General features: G+C 35.5%; 1 protein-coding gene across 1 annotated transcript in view; it reads left to right on the top strand.

Moving 5' to 3' along the window:
* LOC150078878 (RAB11-binding protein RELCH homolog) overlaps positions 1–17,004 on the top strand; it is a 450,480-nt gene that overhangs the window by 175,839 nt on the left and 257,637 nt on the right. The window contains exons 10-11 of the mRNA XM_090382879.1: positions 7,489–7,579; positions 14,417–14,488. Coding sequence (XP_090239005.1) covers positions 7,489–7,579; positions 14,417–14,488 — 163 coding nt within the window. The remainder of the gene's footprint in view (positions 1–7,488; positions 7,580–14,416; positions 14,489–17,004) is intronic.

Genomic DNA, 17,004 nt, shown 5'->3' with positions numbered 1-17,004 from the left:
AACCCTGCCAACCTTTCTATCATCTGCAAACTTCGACACTAAGACTGATATACCTTCATCAATATCATTGATAAATATAAAAAACAACGTTATGTAGTCCTGTTCTTTTCTTAAAACGTTCAAATCAGCCTTTACTGGCAGTGAAATTTTCTTCCGTTTCTGCTTCAATCACTTTTTCTTTTGAAGAATTTGCTTGAACATTTTCTTCAGTTACCGCTCTACCGAAGTTTTCTATTGTTGACTTTTCTTTAACATTGCAAAAATACTCAAGGCTTTTGTTTTTATGGTCATTGTGCAGATTGGAATTCTTTTTTGATTGCAGTCTTCTATCCAAATGGCTAAAAGATGTTCCATCTCAATCATTGTAACACTTCTGTTTCTTGTGGTTTGTGTGCATGCTGACAATGAAGCAAGCTTACCTTTTTCCTTATATGCATTGGCTTTACTTAAAATCATCTGAACCATTGATTCAGGCATTCCAAGATGTCAAGAAATTTGTATTTTACTATCACCACCTTCAAATCTTTTTATGACTTCAGTTTTTTCATCTAACATTATCACTTTTCTTTTTACCAGAGGCACTATCAGATACACTTTTCCTTTTATCCATAGTTAATTATTACGTAATATATAAAAAATTTAATAGAAATTAATGTAATTAATTAGTATCACAGTAATTAATGGCGGGAGACAGATGGCAGATAGGCGGGAGATGTGTGTTAACGTCTGCACGTTAACACACAACGCAGGAACAACTGAAAGCAGCTGATCTGCATGTACGTAATAAATGTGGTGGCGCCGACGTTGTCCTTCAGAGTGCATAATGTTAGAAAATACTTCAATTGTTGTAATAATACATGTTTGAAATAATCCGTTTCTTTTTATTTTCGTATGGTTGAAAAACAAACTAGCTTCCCACATTGTATCTTGTGTTAGTTTTTGTTTATTTCTCGATAACGCTTCTCGATGGAGAAGGTATGATGTGATGCAAAATAAACAACTCCCTTTTGTGAACAGAGCCATGCACTCACTAAGAAAACAAGCCAAAATACTGCACTAATAAAAATTTTGATTTGTGCTAATCGAAAATTGGTAGCTAAATATAAACCGTGCTAATTCGAGTCTCATGCTAATCGAACCCATGCTAATCGAGGGATTCCTGTACTTCCAGTTTATCTACTATGCTCCTAGAGTTATTGTTCACAATCAAGTAGACATTTACCTGTTTTTACTCTTAGTAACCCTAACACAGCCAGTGTATTTGCCTCTTCCATGAAGACTCCCGGCAGGCCTTGAAATCCTTGATAGAAAGCAGTGCAAGGCCCTCTGCCTGCGGCTGCTGTTAAAAGTATTACTCTGTGTCCCCCCCTCCCCCCAAGACCTGCAGTTTTCTGACTAACTAAGACTGCCTTGATAGCATCAGTAAATATTTTTGCACCCCTTCTATCTAAGTGCATCCTGTCCCTGTAAAAAATCTCCCCTATTAAGCACAGTCCACACTGAAAAAATTTTGATAATGAGTTGGCAAACCATCCTTTAAACATACGACCTGAGAATTTAAATTACAATCTGCTGATAGGCCAAGTAACTGTTTTACTGTCTCTGTCTACCATATTTGACCACTCTAATGCCAATTTGTGACTTTTCCTTCCAGAAATGAGGGAGAACGTCCTTACTTAGGCTTGGTCTCTAGCAGTTGTTTGCCACTTGTGCTCAGTTTCTGATTCAGATTCCTGTATACTCAGATGATTCAAAATCCATAGTATCACAAAAGTAGTTCACAACAGCTCTCACAGGAATACATCATGCATACAGAGGAACCCCATGCAATGAAAATAACCTGTAATATCAAAAAATTAAACTACTACAAAGAAGTATCATTTACATTGACTCTTTAAATATGTTACAAACATTACAAATCATGAAAAGAAAATCATTTCACTTCTGTTTTTTTTTTACTATTCCATTCATTATAGCAGAACTTCTGGAAAGCAACGGATATCTACCCACGTTGGATTCCGGAGGACATTGGCATTACAGATAGGATTACATGGAAATGAATGAAATAAAATGAAAGTAACTTTGGACTACCTAAAAAACAAATAACTACAAAGAAGTGTCATGTACACTGACTCTTTATTAGAAGTGTTGCAGGGCACAACAACCATTTTCCTTCCAGTTCTTGTTTTCATATTCATTTAATGTTAGTAGAACCCCTGGAAAACAACAGATATCTGCCTGTGTTGGATCCCAGAGCATGCTGAAATTACAGATAGTGAGATGGCCAGTATAGTTGACTGATGGGTTTTTAATTCCATGTACAGACTATAGGCAGATAATTTGATACTTTTTACTGAGATGTTGGTACATGGAGTGGCAGGAGCAGCAGTGCGTAGCACATGCTTCTTGATTAGATCGGGATTCGAGCCCGTGACCACCAAATACGGAGGATGCGGAAAGGTCAGGGAATGACCACCGCACATCCCCTGAGCACTATGGCCTTAGATGCTAATGCTCCTAAAAACCAAATAACAAATAAACAAACGTGGAGTGGCAAGCACAAACTAGAATCAAACTGTGTCAGGTAAAACCAAAAACAGAATTATGGACTACAACTTTAGTTGTCAAAGATGCAAACTCCAAGCAAAGGATCTGCCCACAGTGGCAAAATATTGAAGAGAACATCAACAAACCTTTAGAAACCTCTATAGAATATATGAACTATTTACCCTTAAGGTATTAGGTGAAAGAGATACAATCAGATTTTTTTTCATCCCTGCAAATGATTAATTTCTACTACAATCTTAAGACATTAGAATGTACACCTCTAGAAAATCATGTGTGTGTCCAAGGACAGATAGGGTTCCACATATCCGGAATAACAAGTAACATTTAGCCTTTTATAAATATAATATTTTTGAACCCTGTACAGCCACACTTTGGCCCAAGCTACTGACGCATGATAAAACGCCAATCCAACCAACTGTTCCAGAAATAAAACAATTAATTTGACAAGTCTAAAGGTAAAGTTATGCCAGAATTATTTTGGCTGTTATGAATTTACATTCAGAAGTGATATTCTTAATAATCTGCTGAGTTATTCTAGAATGACTAATATGTTAGTCATTCTACCTCGTAGCATGAAGCCTTTGCCCTTAAATATGCCCACCCACCGAGGAGAAGTCAACATGCTTTGAAACGGTGCCGTCTGGGTGGTGGTAGTATCTGCTTGGAGTGGGTGGCAGTGGTCTTTTTCACTGGTGAAGTGTTGCTTGTTTAAGGTGGTGCAGTACCGTGGCGGCTGTTCACAATGTGAGATGTAGCCGGAGCAATGCCAGTTTGATTGATTGATTGATTTAGCTGCATTGGTGGGTGGCTGCTTTGTGGTAATGCTTTTGCACTGGCCTGTGTATTAGTCGTTTTGCCTCGATTGGTGGGCCTTTGTCCTTAAATATGTTATAGTCTATATCACTGCACACCATCAGGCATCTCTCATATTGGGAAGCTATACTTCATAACTGGGTCGTCACTATTGCAACACTAGGGTACCTGCCCACCCACCGAAGAGAAGCCAACAAACTTTGAAACGGCTTTGAAAGGGCGAAAAGAAATACAGGTCAAACCGTCTGGGTGGTGGTATCTGCTGAGAATAAGTAACAATAGTCTTCTCCACTGGTGAAGTGTTACTTATTCTAGGTAGTACAATACCATGGCAACTCGTTGTGAAGGTATTCATAATATGAGATATAACCAAAACAATGCCAATTTATTTAATTAATTTAACTACTTTGGTAGATGGCTATGTTAAAATGATGCTTTTGCACTAACCTATATGTTAGTCCCTCAACCTGTTTTATTTGATCTGTTTCTTCCCAGTGGCACTGCATTGTTTTCATTAAATAATCGATGGTAATGTAGTGCTTTTCATCAGCATTATCATTTCATTAGTATAGGTACTCAGCATCTCAATAGATGCTCAGTACCTACACTAATTATTACAAATCTGTCCAAGCTCTCAAAAAAAGAAATCAATAGAATTTTCAAACCTTTTGGGAACTGTGGTTACTCACACAAATTTAGAGTCAAAACTATTAAAATAACTAAAGAAAATATCAATAGATGCTCAAGTAACAAAGAATCTGATGAAAAATAATACATTATCATTTCCTAAGTCTCAAATTAATGAACAGATAAAGAATATTAATAAGAAATACAGGTTAAAAACCAGATTTACCAGAGTCTATGCCATTAAAAAAATTAAAACACTGTCCCCCTTTCTATCCATAAGGTGTATAACTTTAAATGTTGGGATGGCCAGGAATCTTATATTGGAGAAGACAGATGAAGGGGCGCCTCCGTAGCCAGGTGGGAAGGTGCAGCAGTGCGTAGCACACGCTTCTTGATTAGACCGGGGTTCGAGCCCATCACCACCAAATACGGAGGATGCGGAAAGGTCAGGGAATGACCACCACATATTCCCGGAGCAATATGGCCTTAGTTGCTAATGCTCCTAAAAACCAAATAACAAACAAACAAACAGACAGATGAAGACTATTTGGGGGAATAGGAGAACGTAAGTTAGACATAACCCACTGTCACCAGTCTCACATCTGGTGAGTATGGGCTTGGCACATCTAGGGTCCTAAGCTGGATATTATCATTCTTTCTCTTTCTTGGTGATTCCTTTCTACTTCTCTCTCTCTCTCTCTCTCTCTCTCATCTCTCTCTCTCTCTCAGGGTAACTCAGGAATTTTTTTTTTTTTTTTTTTTGGCTGGTGCAGCATTAGCCTCAGGCTTCCTTGTACCATATGGCTAATAATATTAAATAATAATGAGACTTGGAAATTTTTTTTTTCTGAGTACATTACTGTGTACTTAAAAAGTGCTTGAGGCATGTACTTAGAAATGCTTGAGAGATTCGATAGAAAAGAAAAAACAGTGCTCCTGCTCATTATGCAGCAGTAATTGCTAATCATCTTTCCAAACACTGATTGACTCACAACATCCTCTTCATTCATCTTATTTTACTGCATATGAATTAACCCTTAGCCTTAATTATGAGAGCTTCCTTGGACTCGGGGCATCCCCGTGGACTGGAGGTGTGCAAATGTATCACCAATTCACAAAGGAGGTTCAAAAAGTGACACAAGAAACTACAGACCTGTTAGCTTAACTTATGTTCTGGGGAAAATAATGGAATCACTGGTTAAAGAAGCATTGCAGGATCATCTAGACAAGACTGCAATAAGAGGAGTTTACATGTTAAGGCAGCATGGGTTTGTCAAAGGGAGGTCTTGTCTGACCAGTTTGATTGCTTACTATAATGTGGTCACAAAGGAACTGAATTCCAAAAATAATTTTGATATCATATACTTGGATTTCAGGAAAGCTTTTGATACCGTTGCACATGGAAGACTGCTGTACAAATTGGAGAGGTATGGCATCAAGGCTAGCTGCTACAATGGAGAAAGGGATGGTTGAGTGGGAGACAACAGAGAGTGGTAATCAATGGACACTGCTCTTCGTGAACAAATGTTATTAGTGGAGTTCCCCAGGGTTCGGTGTTGGTCCCATTGTTGTTTTGTATATTTATCGATGATATTGATGAAGGTATATCAGGTTTAATGTCCAAGTTTGCAGATGATACAAAGGTTGGCAGGGTTGGTAATGACAGTATGCTACTCCAACTGGATCTAGATAAGTTGGGAAAATGGGCTGAGAAGTGGCAACTGGAGTTTAACATTGACAAATGCAAAGTACTGCATATGGGTAGCAGTAACCGAAGAGAAACGTACCAACTGGGTGGTACTACACGCAGGGAAGTGGAAAGTGAAAAAGACCTGAGGATAATTGTGCAGCTAAATATATAATTCACTGAGTAGTGCAGACAGGCTGCAAGAGTAGTTCATGGTGTCTTGTCAATGATATACAGGAATTTTTCTAGCAGGGATAAGGAGGTGATTATTCCCTTGTATAAGGCAATGGTCAGGCCACACCTAGAGTACTGTGTACAGGTCTGGAGGCCTCATTTTAGGAAGGATGTAGAGTTGCTAGAACGAGTACAAAGAAGGGCAACAAGATTGGTGAGGGGAACAAAGGGGTGCTCTTACCAAGAAAGGCTTAAGTTCTGCAAATTGCAGCACCTGGAGAGTAGGCACCTGCGAGGTGATCTGATTGAGGTGTATAAGGCCTTGAATGGGTTGAGCAAGCTGAATGCTTATGGGATTCTTCGTCTAGCTGAGACTAAGAACCTGAGGGGGCACAGTTTCAAATTGAGGAAAGATAGTTGGAGGATAGATGTGCGGAAATTTGCCTTTAGCCAGCGGGTAGTTGATTGGTGGAACAGGCTTCCATCTTTTGTTAAAATGATGCTTTTGCACTAACCTATACGTTAGTCCCTCAACCTGTTTTATTTGATCTGTTTCTTCCCAGTGGCACTGCATTGTTTACATTAACTTTTGTTGTGGAAGCTAATAGCCTAAATAAATTTAAGGCTGAGCTGGACAGGCATTTGGAACGAATGGAGGGATGAAATGGGAGGGGTTTTTTTTTGGCTGATGCTGCATAAGCTTGCTTTCTTGCATCGTATGCCTCTGCTAATGCTAATATGAATAACACTAATTGAACCACATGAAATGAGTAAATTTTATTAAGAAGGGACAGATACTGGTGAACAATTTGGCATCCCCCCCTTTTGTTTCTTTTGTAGTCTCACATACTCCACATATAAACTAATTTGGTGTAATTTAGTTTCATTAATATCCTAATTTTTAAGTCATGATGATAGGATTTAGCATGGAATCCAGAAAGGATTCTCATTCATATGTGTTGAGAGAAGGGAATTGCAGGCATTCACAATGATTTAATGAGAAATGTGAATAAACAAATTAAACCATATGTGGAATGACTTTTCATGTCCATTTTCTGGGATGTAGTGTGGGTATCCTTCTGATGGGGCTGAATTAGAATGAAAAACTTTTTTTTAGCTGATATGGTCATTCAAATTTAATGAAATTTTGTTAGTTTCTGTGGTAATCTGCTAACTGATAACTATGGACCTCTTAGATCCATAGCTGTGAGTGATCTTTTTACTTATTTGCCAGTTCAGCAGTTGTAATGATGTATAACTAAAATGATCATTCAAATATTCTTTCTTTTACCTTGGTTTACAATGAATGACTTTAAACATGTATTTACTTTCATATATTTTTGATCTCTATTGTAGTATGTTGTTCACTATTAACACTTAATGTATGCCTGGCTTACGGTGTTAAGCCTCCTTTTAGGCACAGTGAATGGATTTCATTCATTCATTTATTTACATATCATCAGTGATTTTTATGCTGCTGTTCACTTAACAGTACAGCCATCAGAAATTCAACATTTGGTACAAATGAATTTACATATTTATTAGGAACTAAATTTATAATGAAATTTGTCTGATTTTTAATGATTTAAAGAAAACCTTTTTTTTTCCCTATAATTTAGACAGATGATCCTTACTGGATTTGTTGCCATTGCTCAACATTTAGGACCAGCCAGAATTGAAAATGAATTATTACCTCAGTGTTGGGAGCAGGTAACACGAATATGTTTTCATTGTAGTGATATATTTAGCATTAGTATTAGTAGTGGCAAATGAAGCAAGTTTATACAAAATCATAAAAAAAAAAAAAAAAAAATTGCATCCCCCTCTAACAACACTAGATGGAAGTTTGCTTCAATAATATTACTCTCTGGCTGAAACCCAAATTTCACATATCTCTTCCAAGTATCCTTTATCAGTTTAAATTTATGTTCCCTTATTTGTCTTTTAGTATAATATCTCTTGTTGATATTGCATTTATTAACTTTCTTTCATTGTGCAATTTATTATAAATGTTAGTTATTATAAATTAGCACAGACCCATTTCATGCATATGTTATCTAGATAGACAGTTGTTTTATATAGTATTGTTATTTAGTGACTGTATATAGGACGTCTTATGGCATTGTCATAATTTCTTCAGGAGGTCATTCCTGAGGTCAATCTAAGTGAAAAATGCATCAATATGAGTACGATTCTTAATGGTTATGGAACTATAGATATTTGAAATGTAGCATCTTTAGTACTGTGTTGTAACAGAAGTAACTGTGAATATACTGGGTGTTTTGTTTTTTTTTACCCAGTGAAGAATACACTGATATGCATTTTGTATGCAGGTTTTGTGGTGGTAACTCCAGTGCTGCCATTGGGGAATATTGACAATGCTTCTCACAGTGACAGTGAAGAATCAGTGAGTATTTATTAATGCACTAATTTTGTCAATCATCCAGTGTGATGGATATGGGTGAGGAGGAACACTTGACTAAACTGTGTAAATTGTACAGTGAAGGTAAAGAAAGAAGAAGAAACGTCCCCTGGAAAACTTTATTGCTACCAGCAGCTTCCCGCTACACTTGCTAAATGGGTAACATGTCAGTCATATACCAATGAGGTTTCCACATAGGCCAACAGTTTCCAGTACCCACAGTGGCAAAATGCAAATGGATGTGAGGGAAGAACACAAGTGTTTGGTTACTTACAAAAACCACAGCAAACTCCTTTCCTGCTGTTGGCAGCTTCCCACTATTCGCTTGGTAAATGGAGAATATTTATGATTAGTGAGTCGTTTATCAACAGGGTTTCTCATTAGGCACTCAGCATTGTAATGTCAGCTCACTCATAAAGAATTAATCTAAAACTGACAAATTTATGCTAGAGCATCTTAATAAACTTGTGAATGGCCCACATCAGCATGACAATGTGTCTACTTTTTTACCAATGGCATAAGATGATACTGAGCATTTTAACATTTGTTTCTGTATGCAGAGTCACTGTTCAGAAATTTCTAAACAATACATGACTCTCCCCCCCCCCCCCCAATTGGAGCTGTTTTATACATGAAAGTTTACCATGTTTCATTCTTGTTGTTGGAGCTGGCTTTGCCTCTGCATGCACCAGCCATATTTCATCACAAATATTTGCAGTCCACTGTACTCAGTGGTAATGGCAAACTGAACTTCTATATTTTTACCAGTGGCAAAGTGATTACAATTAAGAGTGACAATTTTTTCTCCCAATTAATTTTGGAACTAATCACAATTAATCTTTATGCCATTGGTAAAAATTTTACAGATCAGTTTGCCATTACTATTGAGTACAGCAGACTGCAAAAATTTACCATGAAACATGGGTGAATGTTTGGGTATCAAGAACTTCTTACTTGATATTATATTTAGTACTTATAATAGATATATTTTCATTTTGACAGTTAGATTATGGGAGAATACCGTTTCCCCTCCCCCTTTTGCCCTTGTATAAAAGTTGGGAACTGTGATTCACTTGTATAACTGATAGTGTTAAGTTAGTTGCAGTTTCTGCATTTCATACAAGGGCTACTCCTCCCATACCTTGCTGTTAAAATGAAGATTTTGTGGACGGAGTATCTCTCCCCCAGTTTCTCAGATGGGCTGCATAAAATTAACATTGTATATTGTAATTGCCAGTGCCAGTAACAGATGATAAATTAATTGGTGCATGGGCATAATAGACTAAATAATCATAGATTCAAGTGATTGATTGATGCAATGATTCAGCTCAGTCAGCACTTAATGGAAAGCAGCTTGTTAGGGTTACAGCAGTTATATAGATGATTTACTGTAAACTCCACTGACCTGGTGGTTTTACTGGGGTATAAACAAGAACTTTTTTTTTCCAGTTTCTTTCTTTACCTTTACCATATATACAATGCAAACATTTTCCAGTGTTATCAATGTATTGTAAAATGAGGCAATCTTTTCCATAGTTGGAATAGTATTTTTCAGTACCAAACTTCTTTACTTAATGTTACATTTCAAATACAGTAAACCCCCGCTATTCGTGGTATCTGTATTTGCGGTCGCTGATTTACTATAAAATGAAACCTAAAAAAATGTGAATTTTAAAGCACCGTGAACATTTTCCGCCATAAAAAAACATGGGCGTGGCTAAAATTATCTTTCCCGATCAAAACAGCGCTCAGTGGGTGGGGGAGAGGGGTGACAAAATCGCGAGCGTGGATGTTTCTCGCTAATCCTTGTTCAGTATTGTGTTATGCGCTTGTCATGGAAGGTTTTGTCGTTTGCTTTTAATTTATATGCTTATAAATTTATCGGTTTATAAATTGATATGCTTACAAAAGTGATAAATCAACCGTTTTGCAGTGTAAAACAGACTTTTTCTAGTGTGTTAACGGAAGAAAGTGACTTTATTGTGGACAAGTTCTTTCTAACCCGTACAAAAATATGGCTACGAATAACAAGGGAAATGTGAAAAGATCAAAGAAGGTGATGACTAGCGAATAAAATTGAGTTATTAGATAAAATTTCTAATGGCGAACGTGTCTCCTCACTTTCTGTTATTGAGAAAATCTATTATAAAATCAATGAGTCAACGGTACGATCAATCAAGAAATCGGAAGAAAAATCCGCCGTAGTGTCCGTAAAACGCGCTAATTTCTTCAAAAATTTGCTCTGTAACTCGTGATTTTAAATTAGAAAAAATGGAAAAAGCTTTAAATCTGTGGATAGAAGACCGAACTCAAAATAAAATTCCGTTAAGTTCACTCATCATTCGTGAAAAGGCAAAACTCCTTTATCAACACTTTAGCGAAACTGGTGATAGCACTGGCGGGATAAGTTTTTTAGCTAGCAAAGACGCTGGTTTGAAACATTTGTTTGAAATTTCTAATAAATATTACATTTAATATTAAATTGTTCCTTATTTTCATTTCGATGCCATATGCTTGCATTTCACTATGTACTGTCTATGTACAGTCATATTATGAAGGTACATATAATACATACATAGACAAAATTTTAGACTAGTTTTTCTTATATATTTCATACTTTGGAACGGAACCCCTTTATTACTATGGGAGCCATAACTCAGTATTCGCAACACTTCTCAGGAACGTAACACCCGCGAATAGGCGGGGGTTTACTGTACCTATAAAATATTTAAGGGCAAAGGCCTCGTGCTATGAGGTAGAATGACTAACATATAGGTTAGTGCAAAAGCATCATTTTAACGTAGCCATCTACCAAAATAGTTAGTCCACTGAGAATAAGTAACAGTAGTCTTCTCCACTGGTGAAGCGTTACTTATTCGAGGTAGTACAATATCATGGCAACTCGTGAAGGTAACGCTTCACCAGTGGAGAAGACTACTGTTACTTATTCTCAGTGGATACCACCCTCTGGATTTCATTAATAGTAGATGGCTACGTTATAAGTGCACAAGACTAAAAATACTTTAAGCTCATAAAAATTCACATTTTATTAAATGATTTGTTAATAAACTAGTAAAACCAAAATCTTAATTTTCTCAAAAACTAGATGTGATAGCAAAATCTAAAGTTATGTTGGTCAACACTACAAAATACATGAATAACTTTTTATTAGGAGAAAAAAAAAGTTTAAATTTGTTGGTTAGTATAATTAGCTAACGTACAATTCTGTTTTGTTATGCCATTTGTGAAACAGTACATCATAACTATAAAAAGGCTTAGAATATATATGAAGAAGTGTTTCTTATCCATATTAAAATTCCAAAATTTAGTACAGGAATAGTAATGAGAGCTGGCTTGCCAAATTATATATTTTTCCTAATATTTTCTATAGAATTCAAGGCTAAAAATTTGAATTTATGCACATTACAGTTGAAGCAACAGGCATGCTCTCAGTGCAGTTAAAAATATATCAAAGGAAGGAAAACCAGCTATCTCAGTGTCAGGGAAAGATAGTGTTTTCTTCCTCTAATGATTAAAGTAATTACCAAAAAGTTATAAACATAGATAATAATATTACAAAGGTGTGCTATTCATTTTAAAATTCATGACTTTTACCTTTTAAAAAAAATCCTCTGACCTAAAAACACTTTCTGCGCAGAGAATATCTTTAAAATCTATTTAAATAAATGGACTTTACGTGGAAAAAGTGCCAAGACTGCTCATCAAAAAATTTAAAATACTGGTCATGCAAGGCCAGTACTTATAAAGAATACAACATATCATATTCCAAGGCAATGAAATAATTTACATTGATGAAATATATGTCCACATCAGTCACACAGCAGCTAGTTGTTGGCAGTCTTGTGATAAAATCAATGTACTTCTGCCAATTGGAAAAGGCCATTAGTTAATTATTGTTCATGCTGGAAAAGGTAAGTGATTTTTAAAATGTGCATTCCTTTTTAAATCAAGACAAAATACTGGAGATTGTCATAATGATATAAACTTTAAATTTTTTTTAAACTGGATGGAATCAAAACTTATATTGAATCTTTAATCTAATTATGTAACTGTAATGGATAACACTAGTTATCATTGTGTCAAACAAAATAAAATATAAAATGCAGAAGAGATATTATACAGGTAATATATAGCAATGATTGGAGTAAATCAGAACTCCTGGAATTGGTCAAAATGACCTAAAATTTACAAAAATATTTAAGGCTCATAGGAATACTGTTTATGGACTTCTACCACACTATGCAGATTTGAATCTAATTGAGGTCAGGGGAGAAATAAGAAACTGAATTGCTTCAGAAAAAATTGCATTAACCTTGTAATTAACCTTTACCTATTAAAATACAGGTGGAACTGTTTGAATACATGTTTCATAAATGAAAAAAAGTATTACAATCATGAAATCAAAATTGAAAATAAGAATTGGGGAAAATGGAAGTTGAATAGATAAAGAATTTTACAGAATAAGTGCAGGAAAAGATGCATTGTTACATGATTGTGATAGTGATTATAGTACAGAAAAGAAATATTCAATAATAAATATGAGGGGGTGAAAGATGTGGCAGTCAGAATAATTGCAAAAAAGTCAAGCTGTATAGTTATTTTATCGTTGAATTGTGGCTCAATTTCCCAGTGATTATTTTTCAAAAGAAAATCTATTTCCAGTGAGCATTTTCCAGAGGAAATAATAGTTAAGGCTAATGAAAAAGGAGGGGGATGGATGAATAGAGAACGTGAAAATGGGGATTTTTACAGCAAACTTCACTTTCAATAATGCATTCCTGCAGAGCTCACTTAACTGAGGAAGTGTAAAGCATTGGTTTTTTTTTTTTTTTTTTTTTTCCCTCTCTCAAAGTTGGCAATCATACCTGGCTCAATACTGAGGTTGCCACCTTCTTGATATTGCTGTTAATAAATAATTTAAATCACTTTCTGAGAAAAAAGTGGGAGCATTGGTTAGTTGACAGATGCCATTAATGCATAAGAACTAGATCAATGAAACAAGTTGCATATGATGAGATATGTCAGTCAGTCATATGGTCCAATTTCATGTGCAACAACTAGATTTCACAAATCTAAATAATGAACCAGTCACTAAAATATAGATAGAAATTGAAGAGGAAGAAATGGAAATTAAACTTTCATGGACTCCAGCAATGAATATTATGGATTCATTTAAATTACACTTCAAAGCTGGCCAGTATTGGCAAGATATTAATATTTTGTTGGTAATACCTATTTATTGCTTTTTATTTTGATTCAGTTATTAGTAAATTTGAAATTAATTTCTAGTACCTGGCCAAAGTATGCAAAGTTTATTTACTTTTATATCTCTTTCACAATGACATGCATCTGTTGATTGTTTAAATTTTTAGTTTTTTTTTTTTTTAAATTTTGATTATTAGGGCTTTTCATCCATTAATAAAAAATAAATAAATCTTCTGTTTATACTTCGGGACAACCACATGGTCAGAGGAGTTTACAAAATAGAGAATATATGAAAGAACACTGATTTAGGAGTCACATGGGCTTGAACCGCAGTCACTCAAAGCACATTTACTTGTGTACCTTTTCACTTAACTACGCGGCTAAGGTGGCCTGAGTTAGATTAGCTAACTAAATAATGGATAAAAAGCCTTAATCATCAGAATTCAGCCCACTTCTGCCAGAAGAAGTAGAATTTCTAATTTTTTACCTTGCAAAGCAACTGACTTTAAAAATACACACACACACACAGCTGTTATTATTTCTTTGTATTATTATTTTTGAAAAGTTAACAAGATAAATGTCTAATTGAAAAATAACTTCAGTAAATATGTGGTGTCAAGTTCTAACAACATTGCTTAAAGCATTTTTTTTTATTTCCTAGATAAAATTTTAATCTTCAAAATAATCGTATATTTCACACATCTGTAGATATGCTAAATTGATCTCAGCTGCACATGGTATGAATTATCTGATAAAAATCTTCCCAGAGTTGAATTAAGATGGTGATATATTTGTGAGGGCAATTTAATAACTGAAATAAGTATATTAAAATAGTGGAAATTAATAATAAATTTCAAAGAAAATTGGTATACGTTTATTATTATATTTTTCCCCCTTAGATCAATCATCGTTATGCAGAAAGGCGGTTGTTAGTTGCAGAGTCTTGTGGGGTGTTGGCACCTTTTATTCCAGTAAGTATATAGATAGGGTAGCTTCTATAATTTTTAGTAATAGAAATGTTAAGCTTCTCTCGCTCTTCCCCCCCATGCATGTACACACTGTGTGTGTGTGTGTGCGTGCGTGCGTGTGTGTGCACGTGCTGAAACAATGCACTGGCTTTTGCATCTTGCTCCCTACATGCATGCACATAGGGTGTGAGATGGAAAAGCCAGTGCATTGTTTCAGTGTATTTTATTTGTTTGTAAAAGTTTTTACCAACAAATAGTTGGTAATTTTTATTTTATGGTAGTTTTATTTATTTTATTTTTCCTTTTGTCTTCTGAACCTATCCAATTATCTGTTTTGTCAGTTTTAGTGTAATGTGAGGAAATTTGCTGAATTCATTTGTAGTTTACAAGTTACTTGTATTATTATTTTTTTAATCTTGCACTTAGTGTCAAACTACTATAAATTTCAAGTGTGCACCACAACTGATGTGCAGATTTGATGTCAACCATATATTCATTTTGTATTGGCAAGCACTTGGTAATTGCTTATAGGTAACTTCATCATCATCATAATCATCATCAGCCATTTTCAATCCACTGCAGAATGAAGGCCTCTCCAGCAACTTTCCAGTTCCTTCTGTTTTGAGCACTCGCCATCCATTTACTACCCACAAACTCGTGAATTTCATCTATCCATCTCCGCCTTTGTCTTCCAGGTTTTCTTCTAGCTCCTCTTGGATACCATTCTGTTATTTTCTTAGTCCATCTGTCATCATGTCTTCGAGCTATGTGTCCTGCCCAAGACCATTTTAGTTCTTTAGTTTTGATAAGAATGTCCTTTACTTGAGTTTGCTGCCTAATCCATGTGTTTCTCTTTTTATCTAACAGTCTGATTCCCAATATGATTCGTTCCATTCTTTGCTGTGTAGTTCTCAGCTTCACTTCCATTCTTTTGGTGAGTGCCCAAGTTTCACTTCCATAAGTCATGGTGGGGAGTATACATTGGTTCATTATTTTACATTTCAGACAAACTGGGATATTGCTCTTCAGTATGTGACTATATTTCCTGAATGCTATCCATCCAAAATTTATTCTTCTCTTGACTTCCAGCCATTTATCATTATTACAGCTAATAACTTGTCCCAGATAAGTATATGACTCCACCTTTTCAATTACTGCTCCTTCAATCATTATTTCCCTTTCCGTGGCATACTTGTTCATCATTACTTTTGTTTTAGCCATATTCATCTTTAGTCCAAAATCCTTACTAGCTGTGCATAACTGATTAAGATTTTCCTCTAATTCTTTGGGATCATGGCTTATGACCACAATGTCATCTGCAAATCGTAAATGGTTTAGGTACTCTCCGTTCACATTGACTCCTTTCTGCGACCAGTCTAATCTTCTGATAGGTAACTTAACAGTTCCCAAAGGTTTATCAGGAAGATACTTTTCCAAATATTCAATCACTTTGACCTGACATTCCAGTCAATCAGTTGTTAGGATATGTGATGGGTAGATTAGGTTAAGATTTCCCCATGCAGTCCTAGGAGAAACTGCATTGAATGAAATTGTACATCAAATTTAATTGACTGGTGAATCATGTCAGTGGCCAGTGAACTAACAGTGGAAAAGCTGTTTGGTGATAGAGCTAGGGAACAATTAAATTACTTATAAGCAGACTGGGTTTTCTAATGTTTTGTAATTTTATAAATAGCATTCATCCGGTTAATTTTTGGAAATCCATAACAGATTCATTAGTAAGAAACAAAGCTTGAAAGTTTCAAATATCGATACTTCTCTGTGTGCAGAATCATGTAATAGTGGCCAGTGAACTAACAGTGGAAAAGCAGTTTGGTAATAGAACTAGGAAACAATTAAGTTACATATAAGCAGATTGTCTGCATACCTGTTGGGTTTCTAATGTTTTGTAATTTTATAAATAGAATTCAGCCAGTTAATTTTCGGAAATCCATAACAGATGCATTAGCAAAACAAAGCTTGAAAGTTTCAAATATTAATACTTCTCTGTGTGCAGAATAATTGGATTGTACAGGGTGCAGAAAAAAAAAAAGTGATCTATAAAAACTCATCAAAATAATTTTAATAAATTATAATAATCATGATTAACTTGAGGAGACTGGGTTAATTGATTTGTCGGAACTCTCAATCATGTGGACATAGCAGGCAGATGTCATGGTTGCCACATTTTCATTGTCCTTGAAGAAGTAAGAGCCAGTAATCCTGAAAGACTATATTGCCCACTGAAAACTGTAACCTTTACATAAACCTTCCTAATATACAGTAGTTTGATATTTTTGTCTGACCTCCAGAAAGACAAAAATGTGCCTCACCAGTCACAAACTGATTGTGAACAAAGTCTTCGTTCCCATCCAGGAGCCAATGGCTTAAGTACTGCACAAACTCTGAAAATTTATACCTGATGGCTTCAAAATTGACACAGCTATGGGAGCAGCAGCTGCTCTGGTCCTACCAATATCAGCAGTCTCTGTCTCATTACTTCAGGAATGCAGTGTGTT

This window comes from Mastigoproctus giganteus, chromosome 10 (assembly GCF_048544385.1).
Source record: "Mastigoproctus giganteus isolate SK-2022 chromosome 10, ASM4854438v1, whole genome shotgun sequence".
Lineage (NCBI taxonomy): Eukaryota > Metazoa > Arthropoda > Arachnida > Uropygi > Thelyphonidae > Mastigoproctus > Mastigoproctus giganteus.
This window is presented reverse-complemented; position numbering and strand designations above follow the sequence as displayed.